This window comes from Corvus cornix, chromosome 5 (genome assembly GCF_000738735.6).
Source record: "Corvus cornix cornix isolate S_Up_H32 chromosome 5, ASM73873v5, whole genome shotgun sequence".
NCBI lineage: Eukaryota > Metazoa > Chordata > Aves > Passeriformes > Corvidae > Corvus > Corvus cornix.
Window position 1 is genome coordinate 49,919,622 of NC_046335.1, and position 21,411 is coordinate 49,941,032.

The 21,411-nt window shown below is 42.1% G+C and overlaps 2 protein-coding genes and 1 long non-coding RNA gene across 7 annotated transcripts in view; 2 read left to right on the top strand and 1 right to left on the bottom strand.

Annotated features, from left to right (window-relative positions):
• The window catches only part of ABCC8 (ATP binding cassette subfamily C member 8), a 74,091-nt gene extending 60,474 nt beyond the window's left edge, over positions 1-13,617 (top strand). The window contains exons 30-39 of the mRNA XM_039552384.1: positions 2,567-2,669; positions 3,991-4,104; positions 4,728-4,848; positions 5,009-5,139; positions 5,710-5,788; positions 6,687-6,795; positions 8,286-8,389; positions 9,199-9,332; positions 10,644-10,706; positions 13,149-13,617. Coding sequence (XP_039408318.1) covers positions 2,567-2,669; positions 3,991-4,104; positions 4,728-4,848; positions 5,009-5,139; positions 5,710-5,788; positions 6,687-6,795; positions 8,286-8,389; positions 9,199-9,332; positions 10,644-10,706; positions 13,149-13,286 — 1,096 coding nt within the window. The 3' untranslated portion in view covers positions 13,287-13,617. The remainder of the gene's footprint in view (positions 1-2,566; positions 2,670-3,990; positions 4,105-4,727; positions 4,849-5,008; positions 5,140-5,709; positions 5,789-6,686; positions 6,796-8,285; positions 8,390-9,198; positions 9,333-10,643; positions 10,707-13,148) is intronic.
• Positions 7,690-18,659, bottom strand: LOC109144291. Of its 5 annotated transcripts, none has more exons than XR_002044957.3 (5): positions 18,429-18,659; positions 17,652-18,061; positions 16,249-16,709; positions 12,330-12,472; positions 7,690-10,523 (listed from the first exon to the last, which is right to left on the bottom strand). It is a non-coding gene; the product is annotated as an uncharacterized LOC109144291 (long non-coding RNA). The 5 variants fall into 5 exon arrangements; XR_002044970.2 differs by having other exon boundaries at positions 16,249-16,463; positions 17,652-17,701; positions 17,863-18,659; XR_002044967.2 differs by having other exon boundaries at positions 16,249-16,470; positions 17,652-17,701; positions 17,863-18,659.
• Positions 18,660-18,730: 71 nt separating this feature from the next.
• KCNJ11 (potassium inwardly rectifying channel subfamily J member 11) lies at positions 18,731-20,698 on the top strand. The gene is given in 2 exon segments (XM_010397122.3): positions 18,731-18,909; positions 18,911-20,698. Coding segments are annotated over 2 exon segments (1,203 nt in total). The 5' UTR covers positions 18,731-18,823; the 3' UTR covers positions 20,028-20,698.
• The last annotated feature ends 713 nt before the right edge of the window (positions 20,699-21,411 follow it).

Sequence of the window (21,411 nt, forward strand, 5' to 3'; positions counted from 1 at the left end):
GAATTGTGCTTTTCTTAAATCCTGCAGTAAGTGATGTGTCTCTGACCCAGCCAGCCAAGTGTGTTCAGTGAGTTCTGTGTTCCATCTGTCTGCCAGCCTCCTGCCTCAGCTGCTAACCCAGTTATTTTTAGGACTGTAGCTTTTCAGCTGCCTAACATATTAGCAGGAGTGGAGTTTAGACTTGCTAGCGTGAGCATCCCTAAAAATAACACTAATTCAGGAATCCATTCTGTTAGGAGGTGCCAGTTGTTCCTGAAGCGTCCTTACCCTTGGTTAATCTCTGTCCTGAATTTATTCAGCATGTGTATGGAAAAATGTACAAAAAAATCTGGGGGAGATCAGCAAGACTGCTACTGCTGCACCTACAAAAACACCTTCAGCAGATGCCCTGGCCTGATTTATAGTTTATTTTTATACTTCAGATAGCATTAGTGTTAAAAAATCAACAAAATGTAGATGTGAAGGCTTCTGCAAAGACTGCTCTGTATTCTGAGAGGCCTGGTAACCTGGGGATACTTTCTGAAGAGAAATTCTGATATTTTGCATCAGTTCAGCAACTTGGTAACTTTGCATCCCTGTTCCACGTGCATATGCATGACTGACTCATGATGCATACCTCACATTCTCTGAGGCATATCTGCACAACTACTCATGGTATAGAGATAAGAAAGTTAAATGTGACTGAATTGGTTCCAGAAGCAGCACAGTCACATCTGCATGGTGGGGCACTGAGGGCAATGAGCCCTGAGGAAAGGAAGGGCTCCCTAGCTCTGACATGGTGATACTAATGCCTGTTTCCAGAAACAACCATTCTGCTGTGCAAACACACCAACATGCTCACAGCCAGCCCAGATCCTAGGCTGCATCCAAAGCAGTGTGACCAGCAGGGCAAGGGATGAGATTCTGCCCCTCTGCTCTTGTGAGACCCCACCTGCAGCACTGCAGCTCTGGGGTCCCCAGCACAGGAAGGGCATGGACCTGCTGGAGTGAGTCCAGAGGAGGCCACCAAGATGATCAGAGGGATGGAGCAGCTCTTCTACAAGGAAAGGCTGAGAGAGTTAGGTTTGTTCAGCACCCCATCCCTGGAAATGTGCAAGGCCAGGCTGGATGGAACTCTGAACAACCTGCTCTGGTGACAGGTGTCCCTGCCCATGGCAGGGGGTTAGAATGAGATGATCTAAAGATCCAAAGGTCCCTTCCAATCCAAGCCATTCTATGATTCCCCATTGCACACAGCAGACATGTCTCTTATGTTTTAGCATATGGCTAAGTTGTGGACAGCTGAATTATTTCTTTTCCTCAAAATCATAAACTTTTTATGTAAAGTCATTATTTTACTGTACTCAGAAGAAGGATTAAAGTACCCTGCAGTGAACAAATTTGAAAGCTTCTATGAGCCATGTACTAGGCATTCTCTTATATCAGTATAAGGAGAGCTGAGTTTATAAATAATCTGTGCTTGTCGCAGCCGTAATAGCTAAAGGATAAGGTAAAATTTCAGAAGAGGAGATCAAGTGTGTTAAATTTGATCATGTATCATGTAATAGAAGGGGGGAAAAGGCAGTGGGTGCTTAAACTAAATCTTCAGGCCTTTGAGCTTATATTACTACCCTGGAAAAGACTTTTGTGCCAGGCTTGTGCATTATTAGCTGTAATTGTTGATATACTTGATTATTAACATCACTTTAATTTACAACAACGCAATTAAATATGCCCAGCTACAAGGGGTGACTGGCTGACTTGCACACTTGCCGAGAGCCAGCAGGGAATCATCTCCCATACCTGCTGAATTCACAGCAGATTTCATTGGTGCAGCTATTCAGATGAGTGGGTGCAAATTCACTAGAACAAATTGTAAACAGGCTTATTTGTGATTAATGCTATTTTGTGTAACTCCTTGAGGGAGGGGAAACACAGCTCTTTCCAATCTAATACTTTTTGTTGCGCCATGTACTTGACTTCCATTCTCCAAAGTGCTCCATTTGTGTAGTGATAAGGACAAATATATTTGTTTAATATGGGTTCTACTATAATGGGAAGCTCTTTGAGTTAATACTTTTTAAATTGTTACAATTTCTAGGCACTATGGTAATACAAATTTTAAAACCTGAGTTTATATGGTTGAGAAAAAACGAATTTTGTGGCATTAATACTTCTTTTCACAAGTACATGCATGTCTTATAGCTCTTACACATATTTTAAATTCTTTTCATTTCAGATTTGTCGCTCTCAATTACCATGTCACAAAATACATTTATAAAATGCCCAGTGGGATCTGGAAGTCGCACAGAATTTCAATACAATAATCGATGCAATAAAATCCATAAATTACTTCTCAAAATAGTGCATGAATACACTTTGCCTGTGTCTAATACAAGACTACAAGCGATGTCACTCTGAACTATTGATAGGCTGATTTATACCCTGTGCCAAGCTGTCCATAAGCACATACCCCAGAAATTAAATTTTACTTTTTATTTTTCCAAGACCCCAAGGCCTGACTCCTTTTTTTTCTCCTCCCCTCTTGCTTTCCTGCTTTCTTCCTTTCCTTGTTTCCTTTTTTTAGGTATGAAGCCAAATTTCGACAAAAACTTCTTGAATACACAGATTCCAACAACATTGCCTCCCTTTTCCTCACAGCTGCCAATCGCTGGCTGGAAGTTCGCATGGCAAGTACATTATTATTGTTGTGTATACACAAGGAATTTTTGACTCTCTTCCAAGTAATCTGATGAGGCATCCAACAGTTTTCCAGCCTCATCTCAAAGCTATACCTTTGCCCTCTATGTCTCTCTGACTATAATGAGCATATGCCCAACCCATCCTGGACACTGGATGGGGTATGAATTTTCCCTGTAGCCTGCAGCTGTTTTTCCAAGACAGGAATAGTTTTCATGGGTCACATTGGCTCCTCTGTGTGTGAAGAGTGATCAGAGTTGAGCTGTGCCACCAGCCAGGACATCATTGTGGGACCATGTCAGTCAGTGTCAGCAGCCTCTGCCTGGTGCCGCCCTAGGAACATTTCAATGTCTTGGAAGCTCTCCTAATTAGCAGAAGGATGCAGATAAGTTTGAGTCTGTTTTGGGATCATCTGAAGAACACCAGAGATATTCAGTGGCCTGTTTTCCACTCAGTGTAGCGGCCTGGCATGAGAAATGATTTATTAAAAATAATTCCCTAAGAAACAAGTCAAGGAATTTTATGTTGTGGAATGTTGTATCAGATTTTTAAGTGCAGGTGTAGTAATGGTATTCTGGTAACATGGGCTTCTTTTAGATGTGCTAAATGTATGTTAATTCATTTTTCATGACACACTCTATAGCTCCATTTTGGACTCCTTTTTAACTGGTACCGCTTGCTACTGTAGTTCAGATATTGGGTATGAGTTAAATAAAATATTATTATCCTTTCATATGTTTGTGCCTAGACCACCTGAAGTCCCTAATTCTGATCAATGCCTGTATCACTAAACAGTTCAAACACAGACAAATCAGAGTTTCCCTCCTACAGGGTTTGTTTTCTACTCTGTTACACAATTTTACTCAAAGAGTTGTCTGTGGGAAGTCAAATCAGCAATGATTTAAATTAAAGCAGAAAGAGCCCCTTAAGGTAATAGGTACATGCTGTGCAAGAAAGGCTTTTTTGAGCAATTATGGATGGTAGGAACCCAGCAGCAACAGCAAAGCCTCCCAGCAATTCATCATCAGCCCCAGAGATGGAACACATGAGCATTTCCCTCCTATCCCAGGTAACAGCTGCATGATTTCAGCCACCTCCATTACATACTTAAGATATCTGTTGACTTCCCCAGCACAGCCCTGCTAAAAGCAATAACAGTGGGTTCCTAGGCAGGGTCTTGATGGAGTTCCATGGGGTTTTCTGCCTGTATTTCAAACTGTGCAATGGGTTTGTTATTTGGTATGCAAAGTTATAAGAACGTTTTAATCCTTTGTAGACTTATAATGATGGAGCTTATTCATATTCCTTCAGGAGTACATTGGAGCTTGTGTGGTACTCATAGCAGCTGTCACTTCTATTACCAGTTGCCTGTATAATAAAATCACTTCAGGACTTGTAGGCTTGGGACTAACCTATGCTCTTATGGTAAGAATCTCAGGATCCTTTCTGTCTCTCCCAAACATTTTTTTGTAGTTCTTCAGGGCACAAAGATGAACAGGAAGATTGAAGGTGTCTGTACATCTATAGTGGGTACTGTAACATCACTGAAACCATGTGTTTACTTCAGTTCACATGTGATGGTTGACATATTTGAGTGTATGCTTTCTTCAGCTTTGAGATCAAATCTCATTGAGGTATTCAAATATGTCAACAAAACACGGACAAGTTGCATCATAATTTTTTATACTGTCTTGCATTGTGAAGAATACATTTTCAGTGCATCAGTTGTAATTATGCCCTGGAACATCATTTTAGATTGTCTAAACTTAAGTTACCAAAATAATGTCTTTTCACCTGTTTTTATTGTTCCCCCACCCTCTTTTCTGTTGGTGTAGATCAGATCTCCATAGTAGCAAAGTATCTGTGCACTGCAGTTAGGAAATTTAACCCTTAGTCATTGTTGCCTCCCTGTTGGTGTTGTGCCATCCAGTTTGTTCACAACTTCCACTTACTGAGGCATTCCTTTGTAGGAATATAAACTGCATGCTGGTCAAATGATGCAAACTACTAAAAATCTGGGATTCTGTTGTGTATTTGCTTTACATCAGGTGTCTAACTATCTGAATTGGATGGTTCGTAACCTGGCTGACATGGAGATCCAGCTGGGGGCAGTGAAAAGAATCAATGGCCTTCTCAAAACAGAAGCTGAAAATTACGAAGGGCTCCTTTGTAAGTGCAGTTTTGTGCAGCATGCAGAAAGAGCTTGCTGAAATTTTAATGATTTTGCAGTGTATTGCCATGAAAAATATAGTAAATCACCTAATGAACCAATTAATTTATTACGAGAGGGTTGATGTTGGGTTTTTTTCTCCCTGTGCTCCTGGTACAGCTTCCTCACAGATTCCCCAGAACTGGCCAGATAGAGGGGAGATCCAAATCCAGAACCTCAGTGTCCGATATGACAGCAACTTAAAGCCAGTGCTAAAACATGTCAATGCCCACATCTCACCAGGACAAAAGGTAAAGAACTGCAGTGATTCTCAGAAGCTCTTTAGACTACCACATCACATAAATCAGAGTTAAAACATACCACAGGATGTTTTGATGACTGAATTACAGATAATTTTTTTTTTCTCTCAAAAAGAATGTAGTGCATTGGAAAGGAGTCTGGGGGATTCTTAGCTTGGTGTATTGAGACAGACATCCCCCTCCCCTCAGTATCCCAGTGCCCTCCTGTCAGCACACAGTGCCAAAAGAGGTGACAGTGAGCCCTTACTGTGCTAGACCTACTTTTCATCCTTCTCACATAGCTCTCTTGCCTTTATTCCCATCATTACCACTCTCCTATTTTTCCTGTTATAGAACTGGCCTTGATTATCCTTAAATGCTCAGACCCCTAAAAGACGAAAAAAAAAAGCCAACACAGTGATTCTGCTATGGTTCAGTTTGACTGATCTGTCAGGAGAAGAGGATCATGTGAATCAGAACAGCTCCTCCAGCCTCTCATCTGAAGTGTCAAGTACAGATGTTATCCGTTTCCGATGTTTCCTGTTTCCATTGCCTGATGTTCGTCTGCTTTCTGTGTCACAGATTGGGATCTGCGGCCGAACAGGCAGTGGAAAATCCTCCTTTTCTCTTGCATTTTTCAGAATGGTTGACACCTTCGAGGGTAAGATAACACTTTTGTGTGTCAGTCAAGCTTAGCTCCTGAAGGCAGGAGCTACTCCTTTGGTAGTCTTTTCCTTAACAGCAGCAGCTCTGAAGTGTGATTCTCAAATCTGCAGGACACACTCTCTGGCCCTGTTTAAATCTGATATCATCTGTCACCTAACAGCTGTGCCATTCATAAGTCAGATCAATAAAAATTCTGCTTGATGGAAGCAAAAGTCCAAGAGTGACAGATTTTTTTAACAGCCTTTTGTGCTGTTAAATCACAACAATAGGAGCAAAGCATAAAAGGGCAAGGTATTCAAGTGTAATGAAGGATCTGTGCTCAAGGCACAGATGGGATCCACTAGGCCCAGAAAACTCAGCAATTGGGGGTTGCAGCTTGGCCTGCTGCCCTGGAATTTCCTGCCATATTTCCTGCTCTGTGTGCCGTGTTCATGTGCCCCACAGAGTGTATCCCAAAAAGATGTCAGCCTGTTTCCCAGACACATCACCCACAGAGCCCCCATGCAGAGACAGACAGTTGTACTCGGAGATAAAATTTTGAAGTGCTCAACAGTAATTCGGCTTTCTGAAATGCTTGTTGCCCCTGGTAATTAATCCCTGATTGAAGTAATGTCTGACCTTGTTGTTTGATAGATGTATATTGGTCAAGCAGTTAAGTAGTGTATCTAATCATTCATAAGATACTTCAGGTACACTCTGTATGCTTTCCAGCTGGGCTTAGTCTCAAAAAAGCTGTGCTTGCTTTTTAGTCAAAGCATGTTTCTTCAGTGAAGAAGGGAGTATGTAATACAAGGCCTGTTCCTGCTGTACTGCCTTTCAGCCTGGAAGTGAGCCACATTTTTGCCAGCAGCTGTGTGGCACAATAAACACCCTGTCTGCTTTCTTTTGAATAGGGAGGATTATCATTGATGGTATAGATATCGCTAAGCTCCCCTTACAGACACTGAGATCCAGGCTGTCAATCATTCTCCAAGATCCTATTTTATTCAGTGGAACAATCCGGTAAGTATTAAGCACCAGCAATAAATAAAAAACGTGTAATTGCTTATATGTCATGTAATGTGACTATATATTGTACTATATAATGATTTTTATACCAAGCTGTTCAATTCTGGTCTCCTCAGTTAGAACAGGGAGGATCACTGCCTTCTGTCTGTGCTTTTAACCCCTGCCAGACTACCCTTTCCCAGTGCCTGAGCCTGGACAGAGCACTGCTGGCAGAAGACCAACATGCTTGGGAAGTTGGGAAAGCCAATATTTATTCCTCCAGGATCCAGTAACCAGTTTAGCTCACTGATCAAATACCCATAACCACCCAGCATTTCTTGAAACCCTCTTTCTCCTACATCTGTTTTCATCTGTCTGCCTTAAAATATGAGAGGTCAAAAATGCAGATTAAAAAATTGCTGTAGACAAAGAAAAAGCAAAATAACAACATGAGAAGTACAGGGAGACTGGGCTATTTTATCCTGGAGCCTCTATCTATGTTTCTTCCGTAGTCTTTGAGCCATTTCATCTGTGGCACCAAATACCTTAGTTCTTTTTTTTTTTTTTTTTTTGTTCTCTTCCTACTTCTCTAAGATGATGCAGTAGAAACAATGGCAAAAAGTTCCAGTTTCCAACAACTGTCCTTCCCTGTGCCATTTTCCTTACGAAGGAACAGTACAATCCTCAGTGCACACCTGCAGTTTTAGTTTCTATGTAAGTCATTAGAGTTCACTGAAAAAGATACAGGCTTCTATGGTTTGCTGGATGTGCCTGAACAGAGCATGATTCATTCACACCAGAAGATGATATGACTGTATTCCTTTGTTTTAGACATCAACTTATTAAAAAAATATATTTAGGCCAACATCGATCCTTCACAACTCGTACAACAGGAGTAAAACACAAAAATTGTGTTATGCACCATTGAATCTTTTATTGTCATTCCATATGTCAGTGTAGTATGATGTGAGATTCACATTTGTTGCTGTCACTTCTGGGCCACAGCAAGCTAAAATAATGTTCATCTGTTCATGAATCCAAGATTTTTTCAGTTGCAGTGAAGACTTACATTTCATAATGCAGTATGAGGCTTGATTATTCTGTTAATGTTCCTATAGCAGTGAAGAACAAAGAGATATTGTATTTAGAAAGAGAGAGGGTAGAATTTTGGCCTTTGTTAAAACTGAATGTTAATTTAAAATGAGTACAGTCACAGCTTTTTTGAGTAAAACGAGCATTTCTTTAGTTTATACAGAACATAATAAATTCTAAAACCATAAACAGGAAGCTTTTCCCTTTCTGCTCAACTGAGAGTCAAAGTTTCGTCTTAATCACATTGACATAAATGTTGACTAAGACTGGAAAATTCAGTGGATTTATACCAATGAGAGATCAGAATCAGGCCTAGATCTTCAGCACAGGATTCTCAGTATCTGCACACTAAAAGAAGAAATCCATTGCAGCAGTTTCTGCTGACTGATGTTCTTGAATTACCCACGATGCAGGTTTAACTTGGACCCTGAGAAGAAGTGCACTGACAGCATGCTCTGGGAAGCACTGGAAATAGCACAGCTCAAGCATGTGGTGAAGGCACTACCTGGGGGCCTAGGTAATGAGACTTCCTTTTGAGACTATTGTTTCCAGCATTCACAATATTCCTGTTTCACACTTATTTATTAAAAGGGTAGTTGATGAAGAAAGAGCTTTTAATGTTTACGGAAGGTGACAAAAAAGTGCCTGCAGGCAAATGTGCTATATCTGTATAACTCCTTTACCAACTGTACCTGTGAGGCAGAATCCTCTTTCTTTTCAAATCAGTGGTAAAATTATTTTATTTCAGTATGTCTTTTTTATGAAGCACTGAGGTTTATGGGTCTTGGGAATTCAAATAAGGTGTCAACAAATCAGGTGTTATCTAGAACACGATCTTCTGTATTTTCCAATAGTCAAGTCCAGGGAGGAAGATTTCTAAAGCTTCAAGGTGTGAATTATTTGGCCATGCAGGAAAAAAAAAAAAACAAAAAAACCCCCACCAAACACCTAACAAGATACAAGATACAAGCACAAAACCACCAATAAACCCCCTTAAAATGGGAAATTACACAGCCTTAGGGTAAAGAAGTGATGGATGCTGCTTTGACTGGGAGTGCAGTGTCCTACACTGTGCATGTTTCAGAGAAACTCGAACATCCTTAGCTACTTTGATGTCAAACAGATACAGAGAATATAGTGAGACAAAAGTACTCGTCGTTTTGAACTTTGGAAGTAAGCAGGGAAAAATGTGTCACCAGCAGCTGTAGGCCTAGGAAATATTACTTTATGCTGAAAGTGAGACATTGTTTTCCAAGCATATCTTCTGATCTGACCTTCTCATACACATATCCCCCATAAACAGTGCTTTTGCTGTATCACTTCCAGATGCAATAGTCACAGAAGGGGGTGAAAACTTCAGCCAGGGTCAAAGGCAGCTGTTCTGTCTGGCCAGGGCTTTTGTGAGGAAGACGAGCATCTTCATCATGGATGAAGCCACAGCATCTATTGACATGGCAACAGTGAGTTTGGAGTGTTTCTGATTTCCTTTTCCTTGAGGGGGAGACAACTGGTATGTGAAGAAAAAGGTGGAAAGCAATTCTGTCTATTCTTTAATATGCTTACACCATATTTAGTGCAGACATATTTACAAGCCCAGGTAGTTGTGAGTCATTGCTAACAGATGTAAAGAGCTTTTAAACCATTTTTCTAGGGATTTAATAGTTATTCCAGAACTGATTGCATTATGAAAATAAAGCGTGTTATTTTAATTGGCAGTTGGAGTTTCTAAAGTAAACAAAGCTTGGGATGGTCAGTGAAGGGTGAATTGGTAAGTGACAAGTTTCCCCAGCATGGCTGACAGGACAAGTGAAGAAGTTAGAAGGCTTGAAAGTAGAATCAAGGAAATAAACACAGGCACAGAAAGGACATAGTGGATTATTGCATTAATTGCCTGGGATTTCTAGGCAGATGTTAAAGCATCCAGTAATAGTGCAGTGACTGGGTTTTAGCCAAATAGAATAGTATATTTTTTTCATCTGTTATGTTTTTACAGGAAATATTTCAGTCTTCTTTCCACTGTAAGTAAAGAACATAATTGGAAGGGTTTGTTAGAACAGCTACAATTTTTAGTTCAGTAAAATGTTCATGTGTTGAGCTTCAGTAAGGGAACTGTAGTGCATGCAGCCCAATTAAAATACATTTTGAATTTTGATGCATTGAGAATAGAGTTCCTCATTTGAAATACTTCTCTAAAGAGCAGATAATAGCAAATGAAGGTCTCTGTGCTCGTGACACTTCCAGGCAGTTTGGAATGCAAGAACACATCTCCTAAATAGCAAAGGATGAGTACTTATTGAGTGAGAGCTATGTGTGTTAAGGCCATCTTAAATATCCTCTCCACTGTTAAATATGCCAGGTACAGCACAGTCCCTTGCTTGTCCCTGCCATCCCTTTGTGTTAGATGTCCCCCCTGTGCTGGAACATTCCTGGGCTTGCAGTGGGGTGAAGGACGTGCCACAGAGGTGCCGGCATAGGCAGCCTGGCAGCACCCAGAATTCACCTTGGATTTCCTCACTGTAAAACGGAGGCCAGGATAGCAGGAGTCTGGGGCCAGAGCACAGCTCTGGTGTCTGCTGAACCCCCGAGGCAGTGGGAATGGCAGGAGAGACGAGGCTCTGGCTTAGTTCTGGCACGTCACTGATTTTTCACTTCTGCAATAGAGGATAAATACAAGCATGGAATAGTGAGTGGTTACTTAAGCCTTCTTAGTGTCTGTGTCTATCATGCAATTTCTGTGGTTTGAAAAGCACCTAATGTTTTTCCTTCCCTAGGAGAACATTCTCCAGAAGGTGGTCATGACTGCGTTTGCTGACCGCACTGTGGTTACAATTGCAGTAAGTACAGTCCCTGCTGCTGTTCTCATGCACACAAGGAGCAAAAATGCCCCATTAGTCACTTCTTGTCAGTGTTAATATGTGTTAATTAGGCCATTCATCTTTTCTTTTTAAGTGGTGTTTAAATGTAAGCTTTCTTTTCCATTTTTAAATTTCTTACTTAAATTCATGAGTAGCTTCTTAAATGTGTTGCATGATGTTAAGTCAAATTACCTGTAAAGGTACATAGTCTAAGTATGCTGTTTATCTTCTGTTTCCCATTTTAGGCTACTTTAAAATACCATTTACTTTGACTGCTGTGAAACATAAGAATAAGTTTCATCAAGCTAAAATAATCATTTAAATAAGGACAAGTAAATACACATTTCAGGGAGGTGAAATGAATTCAGTATGCTTCTTAACATTCAAAAATTCAACGTAAGAAATGTATGCTCAGGAACCTCTGAGCATCATTTATTTTCATCTAGTAAATGTGTAATAGAAAACCTGATTTATCTTATGGTATCCATCCAGTGTCTCATTATAAAAAAGCAAAGGAATCTTAAGCATGACATTTCCTGATTTCTCTGCATGAAAATTCAGAGTTTCACTGCATTCTGGATTTATGTATCTTTTTCAGTCTGCTTGGGGAGAGGCTGAAAAAGCTCTATTAGTCTTTTACTCCCTTAGTGAGTTTTAAACTGCACAGTTCAAACAAGCAGCATCTTGTAATAAACTTATTTTGAATGTTTTTACTTCCAATTGTGAATGTGGTTTACAGCAGGTGGGTTTGTATTCCAAATGTTCTGTAGTAGAAACCTAACATAGGGGGTTTGTGGGGTGGGTAGTGGTTTTGGGGGGTTTTTTGCTTGTGTTGTTGGAGTGTGGTTTTGTTTTGTGTTGGTATTTTTCCCAGAGAAAGCCATGTATTCCTAAATTCAGTTTAGGAAGAATAGGAATAGTAGGAGTTATAGTACTGGCTCTCTATAATCTTCTATGTTACTCACAATTACCAGGGTGGCAGCACTGATTGTGTTACACTAAAAGAGATCAGACAAGGGCAGCAGGTTAAACTGGAATGTGATATTTCAGTCCCCTTCCCCTGCCTGTGGACTGGATAAATGTCATAGAAACTGCAGAAGAGATGAGATTTGTAGATGCCATCAGTGGTTATTGTATGGAAAATCTGGCTAGGAAAGCCAGAGAAGGAAATACAAGATACTGAGGATGCCCAAGACTTGATTAGGAACCTTATGGGTGAAGAGCAACTGTGTAACAGCAACCATAATGTTAAGAGATTAAACATCCCTGCAAGAGTAATGCAGACCCAAAAGATCCCATGCAGTTGTACTTAAGGTTAAAAAGTGGAATTCTGTCAATATGAAGAGGCTTGCAGAAAACTAAACCCAAAACTAAATGATGAGGGGAGAAAAAAAGCTAAAAGAAGCAGCAAAGGAGATTGAATCTGACAGGGATTATGGAAATTACTGAAGCATTTTATTTTAAAAAAATAGATGGAAACAATGCATGCTATTTATTTAGGAAATGCTTGAGTTAGGGCAGAAAAATATTGTATGGATAAAGAAATAAAAGAGATGATTAGAAACAAGAAGGCTGAACTCAAAGTCCACAGTTCACACATACCTTGAATATTGTGTGTAGTTCCAGTCTCCCCATGGCCGGGACAACACGTTACAACTAAAAAATGTTGAGAAGCACAGGATGATTTTGGAGGTGTTGGATTTGCTCCTGAAGGGGAGAGGCTGAGCAGACCAAGGCTCTTCTGCCTGGAAGAAGGACAATGTAAGAACATGAGAGAGGTCTGCAAAGTCACAAGGAAGGGGGCATCAGATGAAACTCTGAGCAACAAGGCCCAGAGCATACAAAAGGAGGGAGTACTTGTTCATATGGCAGGCAGGAAGTATGGGAAAAAAATTTCCAAAGGATATGGATGCAAAATGATTGTGAAAGCTCAAGAGAAGACATGGCCCAAGTCTTGTAAAACTGACTAGATCAGCTTTCTAAATAGACAAACCACACCAACTCAGGAACCACCCCAGACCCAGATGTAATCCAGGACTGGGAGAATTCCCAACTTCCCATAGGCAGTACCTGTTCCTCAGGTGCCCATTTCCTACTCTCTTGAGCAGTTCCTACTCTGCCTGGCTGCCTTCTTTTGGCACCACTTGATAGCAGGACTCTGGGCTGGGGACATTCTATTGGGAACTCACAGGACTCTTCATACTGAAGTACTTGTGTACTTTTTAGGTCCTTGAGTATCCACTTGGCTCTTGCTCTGTGTATTTATCTGCAGTATTTGCACAGAAATTAGGATGAAAAGTAGGATAAGTAGCCTTAATCAAATTTGAACTTCACAGGAAAATTCATTTGTGGAAGTCTGTCGCATCCTGGAATATATTGAATAGATCCACTGATTTGGTATTTTGTTTATTTGTTTTTCAGCACCGTGTGCACACGATCCTCAATTCAGATTTGGTTATTGTAATGAAGAGAGGGGTTATTTTGGAATATGACAAGCCTGAGGTTCTGCTAGAACAAGAAGACAGTGTCTTTGCTTCTTTTGTACAAGCAGATAAGTAATAAAAATAAATAAAGCATTTTAGAATACAGTTTTATTATTTTCTAAAAATGTAAAATACCTGTAAATAAATATTATTTCATAATAAATTGAGCTTTTCCTTTTTTAATAAAATGAGCCATTTTTTCCATCTGAAGCATTAAGGAACTATCTGTGTACTTTACTTTTTTGTATACAACTACTTTTCTTTTTATTTGCTGCCAAAGAATCCTGAAATATAGTTGAAAACAAACTACATGGGTGAAATACAACAGGATACACATCAAGCAAACATAACCAGCATGGAGGTTTTTACGTAGCTCTCAACCCTCCCCCTGTCATTTATTAACATGTTATTTTTTACATGTCATAGTCCTACTGTAGATAATGCTCGTGACTGACTAAATGCAGAAGGAAAAATTATATACCAAAGGTATTTCTCAAAAGCTTGTATCTCTTTCAATCAAATGACTCTGTAAAGATTTAATATCTAAATATAAAACCTATAAAACACTTTTTATACTGTGGTTTATTGATAGTGCCTGAGTTGTGCTTTAGACTCTCCTTTAATACCGTCTAGAAATTAATCACAATCTGATTCTATCTTTATGCCCACTGTATATTATTACACTGATTCCAAGCAGGATGGAGCCAGCTCCCTCCCAAACTGTGAAGAAGCTCAAAGGAGGCAGGCTGTGATAAAGTATCAGTGTTTAATGTACACTGTTTCCAGACCAGTGCAGATGTACCAATTCATCTGGAAATTATCCCTGGAAGTCTGGTAAATAAACAGTATTAAACCTTTCACTGTAGCTCAGGGCCACAAGAGCTTGACTCATCATCTCCTAGTTTCACATATTTCACCCAGTGTCGTGCTGTTTCTAGATTTACTGTGACCCTTAGCAATAAATTCTGTATACTTAAGATGACTTTTAACCACTGAAATTATCCTAATTTTGCTAGACAGCTACTTATCCCTGCCCTGTGAGAGTCATTCTGGGATTTTTTCATTAATAGAGGGTTAGAATGTCAGTAACCCAATGGAAGGCTACAATGCGTTTTTCACCATTATTCTTTTTACAGCAAGGTTGCCTTTAGGTTTTTTTTTTCTTTTTTTGTTACTTCCCCTGTTTGAAGGACTCCTAGCACTTATGAGAACTCTTTATCTTTTTTTTTCTCTCTCTTAAGCCTGTTCAATTAGTTTGGAACCTGTTTTTAAAGGCTTTATTTTCTAGAAAAAGACACCTCTGTTCTCATAGGATACGTGATGTTTTAAGGCATTACTTCTAGCACTTCAGCAGAGAGCCAGGGAAGAACTGTTGGTGCTGTTTAAGTTTTGTTACCAGTTCCAGAGCAGAGTATTTGTAGCATCTGCCTGCTGCTTATTTGGGCAATAATGAAGGGCAGGTAAGTGGCAGCAGAGGAGAGTGTAGAAAGAACTGTGGTAAAAGTCAGGAGGTCGGATATGGTGATGCAGATGAAAGGCATGAGCTCAGTCATTGCCTGCTACACTTTAAGAGAGAAATGGACAGTTGGGAGTCTTCTCCTCCTCCAGGGAATTGTTTGCTGGGCACTGTCCAAGAAAAAATGGCTGCAGAACTATTGGTGTGTTTTTACCCTGGAATACCAGGCTTCCATTAAGGCTGAGAGAGAAGTGGGAGCAGAAGGGCACAGAGCACATTTCTGCTACAGCTACTGTGTGTGCTGTCTTCTGGCTTCCCAGTACTGGTCTAAGGCAGGACCTCACCCTGTAAAGGCTTGGGAAAACACTGCTCTGCAGGGCACCTCAAACTCATGCTGCAGAGGCTCTGCAGCCATCTGTGGAAGCTCCTAGATTCTAGTGGCAAGGGGAGAGATGCAGAGAAGTGAGGTTTCTTGTGCTTTTAATTAAGTGCCTGGGATTTGACACTGCAATTTGGACTCATTCCTATTCCACAAGCTTCTGAAAACCTTACCCAGAAGGGAATGCAGGGGAGGAAAGGACACAGCATATTGCTAAGGAGGCTGTACTCTATCTTGCAGTATTAAGAAATTAGAACTCAAAGTAAAAGTCATACATTTCCATTTTAAATGGGGCTTGTATTTCCCAAAGCAGCATTGCAGGAGAGCAGGGTGAGTTTGTTCATATCCAACAATTACTTGTCTTTTTAATGGTGCCACACTACTGAATCAGTATGTGTGAACAGGGGCACTCTTAGCTGCCACTTGGACAGACATTTCCTCAGCACATTTTATATGGTCTTGTTTAAAAGGGGCCAAGTCCCAGGGAGTTCCTGCCCCTAACTCCAAAGGGTTAAGGTTAAGAGTCTCACCAGTGACCAGAAGCAGTACCCAAGAACATTATTCTGTGGTGGTGAGGCTTGATGACATCCAAGTCAATAAACCTTGTTGCCACGAGATAGGCAGCCCAGGAGTCGCTTCTAAACCAGCTTCACAAATGTGTTTGTATGGCAGTGAAGCATTGCTAAGCAAAGGGCTGTACTGAAATGGCTGCAAGACAGCGCAAGCCAAGACCAGACCCATCTCAGTCCCAAAGGTGTTAGGGGATAGGCTGCCCATGGAGATGCAACCAGAGGGGTTTTTTGTTGCTTTGTATAAATGCTTCAATTATAAAAAAACCTTTGTAGTGTTTATTCCTTTGTCTTAGTGTGGCCAGGAAACACAGCACTGCTGCTTCCTCAGCCCTCTTCCCAGCCCTGCTCATGCCTTCCCCTGTGGCTTTGCAAAACCAGCTCCAATCTCTTTTCTTCTGCCTACCTACTCGTACTGCAAGGTGATTTGTGAGGCTTCATTTCTGTTAGACTAACACTGTGTAGCCTCTGAAGCTTTACTCAGCTTCTAAAGGCAGAGTAATAATATGGCAACAACTAAATTTTAATTTGACAGTTATCATAAGATCTTGTTTGATAGCCATTAAAATTAGAATAAATTGGGGTGTGGGGAGTTTTGAAGTGTAAAACATATTTTGTGGGTGGAAGAACTTACCCCTCACGATTCAGTACTACAGAGTGGGATTGTTCATTCCTGTGAGCCCAATTTGTTCAGCAGCTCTTAACACAAATATGTTGGCTCACTCAGAAGATCTGTCACTTTTTTCTTTTAAGTATCTGTCACTTGATCCATGAAGACAGGGCTTCTTTTTATTCTGCTCTCGAAATTCTTCAGCAGAAGCCACTTGCTTTGCTGTCTCATCTCAGCCCCTAAGTGCTCAGAGGTGAAGAAAAAGACGTAAGTGGCAAATGACAGTCCCATTACAGAAGTGGAAACAAGGAAACACTGTTTTAGAGAGTTCAGAATTCCTAAAAGCAGCGTGGTGAGTGTGTTCATAAAGCACCCCTCCCTGGGTCGTTCGCAGCACCAGGCAATGCAGCAATTCACTCTTCCTTTAAAACCCTCTCCCCCGACACAGGCTTTCATCCATTCTACATTTATGGAGGTACCGCCCTCTGGAGGAAAAGGTGCAGAGTAAGACCACGGTTAGACAAGAGTAAGGAAAAACGGCACAAAAGTCAGGACTGCCTCTTGAATCCCTGTGTCCATGTCTGCAAGGGTGTAAAATGCTGCCCGTGAGCTGCATGGCGTTGTACAGCCTGTGTATGCTCACTGCAAAGTGCTGGGAGTAGAACCTGCCATCAGCTGCAGAACTACACATCTGACAAGTAAAACTTAACTTACTTCATCCTTTTGGGGTTTGGGTTTGGTTTTTTTTTAATGTTTAGAAAGAAAAGTATTTTTAAAACCACAAACTTTTTAAGAAATTAATTGTATATATAAATCATGTACTTAAACTGAAAGTGTAGGTGCAGGTGACATACTCACAGAAAGGACACAAAAGGAGTCTAGGAGACAAAGGGATGCAGAGAAAGGGGAAACACCTTTGGCTAAGCTCAGTGGCCTGGCAGCCACGTGCCAGGGCACCTTGTTGCTATTCTAGCTTTATTAATTGAAGCAGCAAGGAAGATGAACCAGAACAGAAAAAATCCTGGAGTATTGAATTCCCTGTAAAAGGAATTGATGTGTGGAAGGACGTGCCACTATTCCTACATAAAAAGTAGAAATGGTCTAAAGTAATAGTAAACATTTAATTACAAGACCTATAACGACTGCTCGGAGAGCTCAGAGTGATTACTTCAAACTACTATTCCAAAATCCCTAGGTGGGCTGCTTTAAGGAGCTGTAGGTGGTGAAAGTTAATTTCAACCCCAACTGGCTGACTCCCAGACATCAACTGGACAATTGCCTTGCCCAGGGAATCAGTGCCAAGAGCTGTTTACAGTGTGTACCAGAGCCCTTAGAGCCAAAACTGAAGGGAAAGTCCATGGACACGTGTCGTTCAATTAGAAAATAAATAATCACAAATCCATTGGTATTAAAGAAAAAACTCTTACCCAGAATATCCAGGCATGCTCTAGCAACTCCACAATGTTGGTGGTCTAAGCTGAAATAGAAACAAAATATTGAAACCAGAGGAAGTAAACACATCAATGAGAATATTGCTGTTTACACAGTGGAGAAACCACATCAGAATGTCTTTAAATAATGCATCTTGTCAGGAGGATACATCCTTATAGGCATGCCCATGTATGTATTTATACCCACAGAGACATCGCCATGTCCTGCACAGGTTCTAGCTTCCTGCCTCCCTTTGTTGCTTTTTCTGAGGATTTTGATGCCTGTCTGGAAGGTCATGACACTGGGGGTTAACCCTTTGCAGCCAGATCTTCTTTTTTTGCAACTTCTGCTGCTGTTTGGACTGTTCTCCCGAGCAGCCACAGCTCACATCATTTCACGGTCTCCCCTGTGCAGAAAAAAAAAATAAAACCTTGTTTATTCTAAATAACTCTACCAAAATTTTAAGTGGGATTGAACCCCTTTAGTTTTTCTGTTTAGCCATTACATCCTTGGATTTAGCTTCTTCAAGCAAATTTCCTACTGCCTGCCCGATTTATCAAATGAATGCTTTCCTCCTACTTACCGAAAGACATGCACGTGAATTTCAGTTGTTTATTATTGTTATTGTTATTGCTATTATTTTACTGTTATATTACTACTATTGTTGTTGTTGTTATTATTATCATTGTCATCATTATTATTACCACAAATTCCTACTTTGAAATTGGCCAGTACCTTTATTTTTTCCCTCCCCCCATTCACGGAATAATCACCCGACATGAAGCCACGGCATCCCACAAAGGAGCCCCTGTTAATGGAAGGCAGCAAATCCGTCCTGAATCAAATGTTTACATACAAACCGCGGCCCGAAACCCTTCCTCTGGAGGAAAAAAAAAAAAAAAACCAGAGGAGAAAAAAAAAAAAAAAGGAGGGTGAAAAGGTAAAGAAACGCCCCCAGCTCCGGCGGGGAGCGCTCCCGGGCCGGCTGCGGCAGCGGGGGCTGCGGCGGCGCCGCTCCCCGCTCGACGCCGGGCGCGGCCGCGCCCCCGTGGCCGCGGCGCACACACGGACACGGGCAGCACCGCGCCCCGGCCACACAGCCCGGCGCTCCCGCAGCCCCTCCGCCCGCCCCCCGCTGCCCGGGGCGGCGCGCAGCGGCGGCGGAGCCATGCTCTCGAGGAAGGGGATCATCCCCGAGGAGTACGTGCTGACCCGGCTGGCCGAGGATGTGCCGGATCACGCCCGGTACCCGCGCGCGGGAGAGGCGGGCGCGCTTCGTGGGCAAGAACGGCGCCTGCAATGTGGCCCATAAGAACATCCGCGAGCAGGGGCGCTTCCTGCAGGATGTCTTCACCACCCTGGTGGACCTCAAGTGGCCGCACACGCTGCTCATCTTCACCATGTCGTTCCTCTGCAGCTGGCTGCTCTTCGGCATGGTCTGGTGGCTCATCGCCTTCGCCCACGGGGACCTGGACCACAGCACCCGGCTGCAGCGGGACCCCGCGGAGGGGGCCGTGGCGTCCGCGGCCGCCTTCGTGCCCTGCGTGACCAGCATCCACTCCTTCACCTCTGCCTTCCTCTTCTCCATCGAGGTGCAGGTGACCATCGGCTTCGGGGGGCGCATGGTGACGGAGGAGTGCCCGGCCGCCATCCTGGTGCTGATCGTGCAGAACATCGTGGGGCTGGTGATCAACGCCATCATGCTGGGCTGCATCTTCATGAAGACGTCGCAGGCCCACCGCCGGGCCGAGACCCTCATCTTCAGCAAACACGCGGTCATCGCCCTGCGGGAGGGCAGGCTCTGCTTCATGCTGCGCGTGGGCGACCTCCGCAAGAGCATGATCATCAGTGCCACCATCCGCATGCAGGTGGTGAAGAAGACCGCCAGCCTGGAGGGGGAGGTGGTGCCCCTCAACCAGATCGACATCCAGATGGAGAACCCCGTGGGGGGCAACAGCATCTTCCTCGTCTCCCCACTCATCATCTACCACGTGATAGATAAGAACAGCCCCCTCTACGACATCTCCCCCATGAACCTTCACCACCACGAGGACCTGGAGATCATCGTCATCTTGGAAGGGGTGGTGGAGACCACTGGCATCACCACTCAGGCCAGAACCTCCTACCTGGCGGATGAAATCCTCTGGGGCCAAAGGTTTGTGCCCATCGTGGCAGAGGAAGATGGGCGATACTCGGTGGACTACTCTAAATTTGGCAACACAGTGAAAGTGCCCACCCCCTCGTGCACTGCCAGGCAGCTGGAGGAGGACAAGAGCATTATGGACACCATGCCACTGTCCCCTAAAGGCACAATAAGGAAGAGGTCTGTCAAGCTAAAGCCCAAGTTTACCATAAGTGATGAGCCTTCCTGATGCCTTCTGACTGGGAAACTCTGTTAGGGCTTTGTGTCTGAAAAGATCTCATGAACTCAAAACACTGAGGTGGCCTCTAAGTTTTTTTTAAAATTCAGGATGGTAGCACAAGGTATGTTCTGGTGTTATTTATTGTGGGGAAATCTAAAGCTAATTATATTTTTTTAAAGTTGTGAGAGATTTCAAGCAGAACTGGGAGTAGGGAAAATCATGGTCTGCAGCTTTAAATTTCAATTCAGACTGTTTAATTGCACGATCATTCTGCATTGATTCAACTGCAGGTAATAACACATTTTCTCAAAAAGTAAATGTATATTTATCCTCAGAGATTGCAGTTTTTAGGGTCTTGCAGTGTTCGCAAGTCAGTAGTTTTTAACTGGTGGTTTTTTTCCTAACTTGAACAATCAATATAGCAAAATAAAATATTAATAATTGATAAAGTAGGCTGGATTTACATGATAACAAAAGGGTCAGACAATGACACAAGACCAGATCTGGAAGTGTCTATATATTATACTGTATGTCTCAAAGAAATTAACTGCTGGATTTGTGTCATCCATATTGTGTTGTATGGAGCCACTCCTGCCACATGCAGTATGAAATGTATTTGAATATTTACTTTTGTTTATTTTAAAAGCCTTTACACTTCCAAAATAAAACATTCAGGAATACCTTTTTGGACTGTACATTTCTGAGAGTAAGCAATGCTTTGCCTTTAAAAGAAGTAGCAGATAATATACAGTTGAAATGAATTAGAAATAGGAAAAATGTTGCATTTTAGTTTCTAAATGAAGAGAAGCAACATTCCCCCTCCCCGAGCCACATGGCAATGAGACACTCAGTGTAAAAATTAACCTGTCCCTTGGGTCACGGTGAATTCTGCTAGATAATCAGGGAATAAAAATAGAATTACATATTTTGAATGAAAGGGCAGTGCTGAACGCTGAAAATATATCTGCATGCAGTAGGGAAAACCTCTTACTCCTTTCCCTTTTGTAAGAGAAGCCGAGGTTTTTGTGCTTAGGGGAAGGAGGGGTGTATAAGACAGCGTGGTCACTTCTGGGATGCTGTGTCACAAAACATACTCCTGCTGAGGAAATGATTCCCTTTCCAATCTCATGCTGACCTCCTTATGCAGCTGGTGCCTGCGTCGGTTTTTAGCTGAATCCAAGATCTGTCATTTACCAGCAAACATGAAGGAGCCATGTTCATTCTCTCTGTCCCACAGTGACAGCAGGAACAATTCCCCTTCACCCACAACTGCAAATCCACTCTCTGGAGATCCTGGTAACAGCAGCATGTTTATTTCTGCACAGGGTTATTAGGAGATGGCACCAGTATTAACTGCATGGCAAACTGCCACCCCGGTAAAAAAAATGTAACG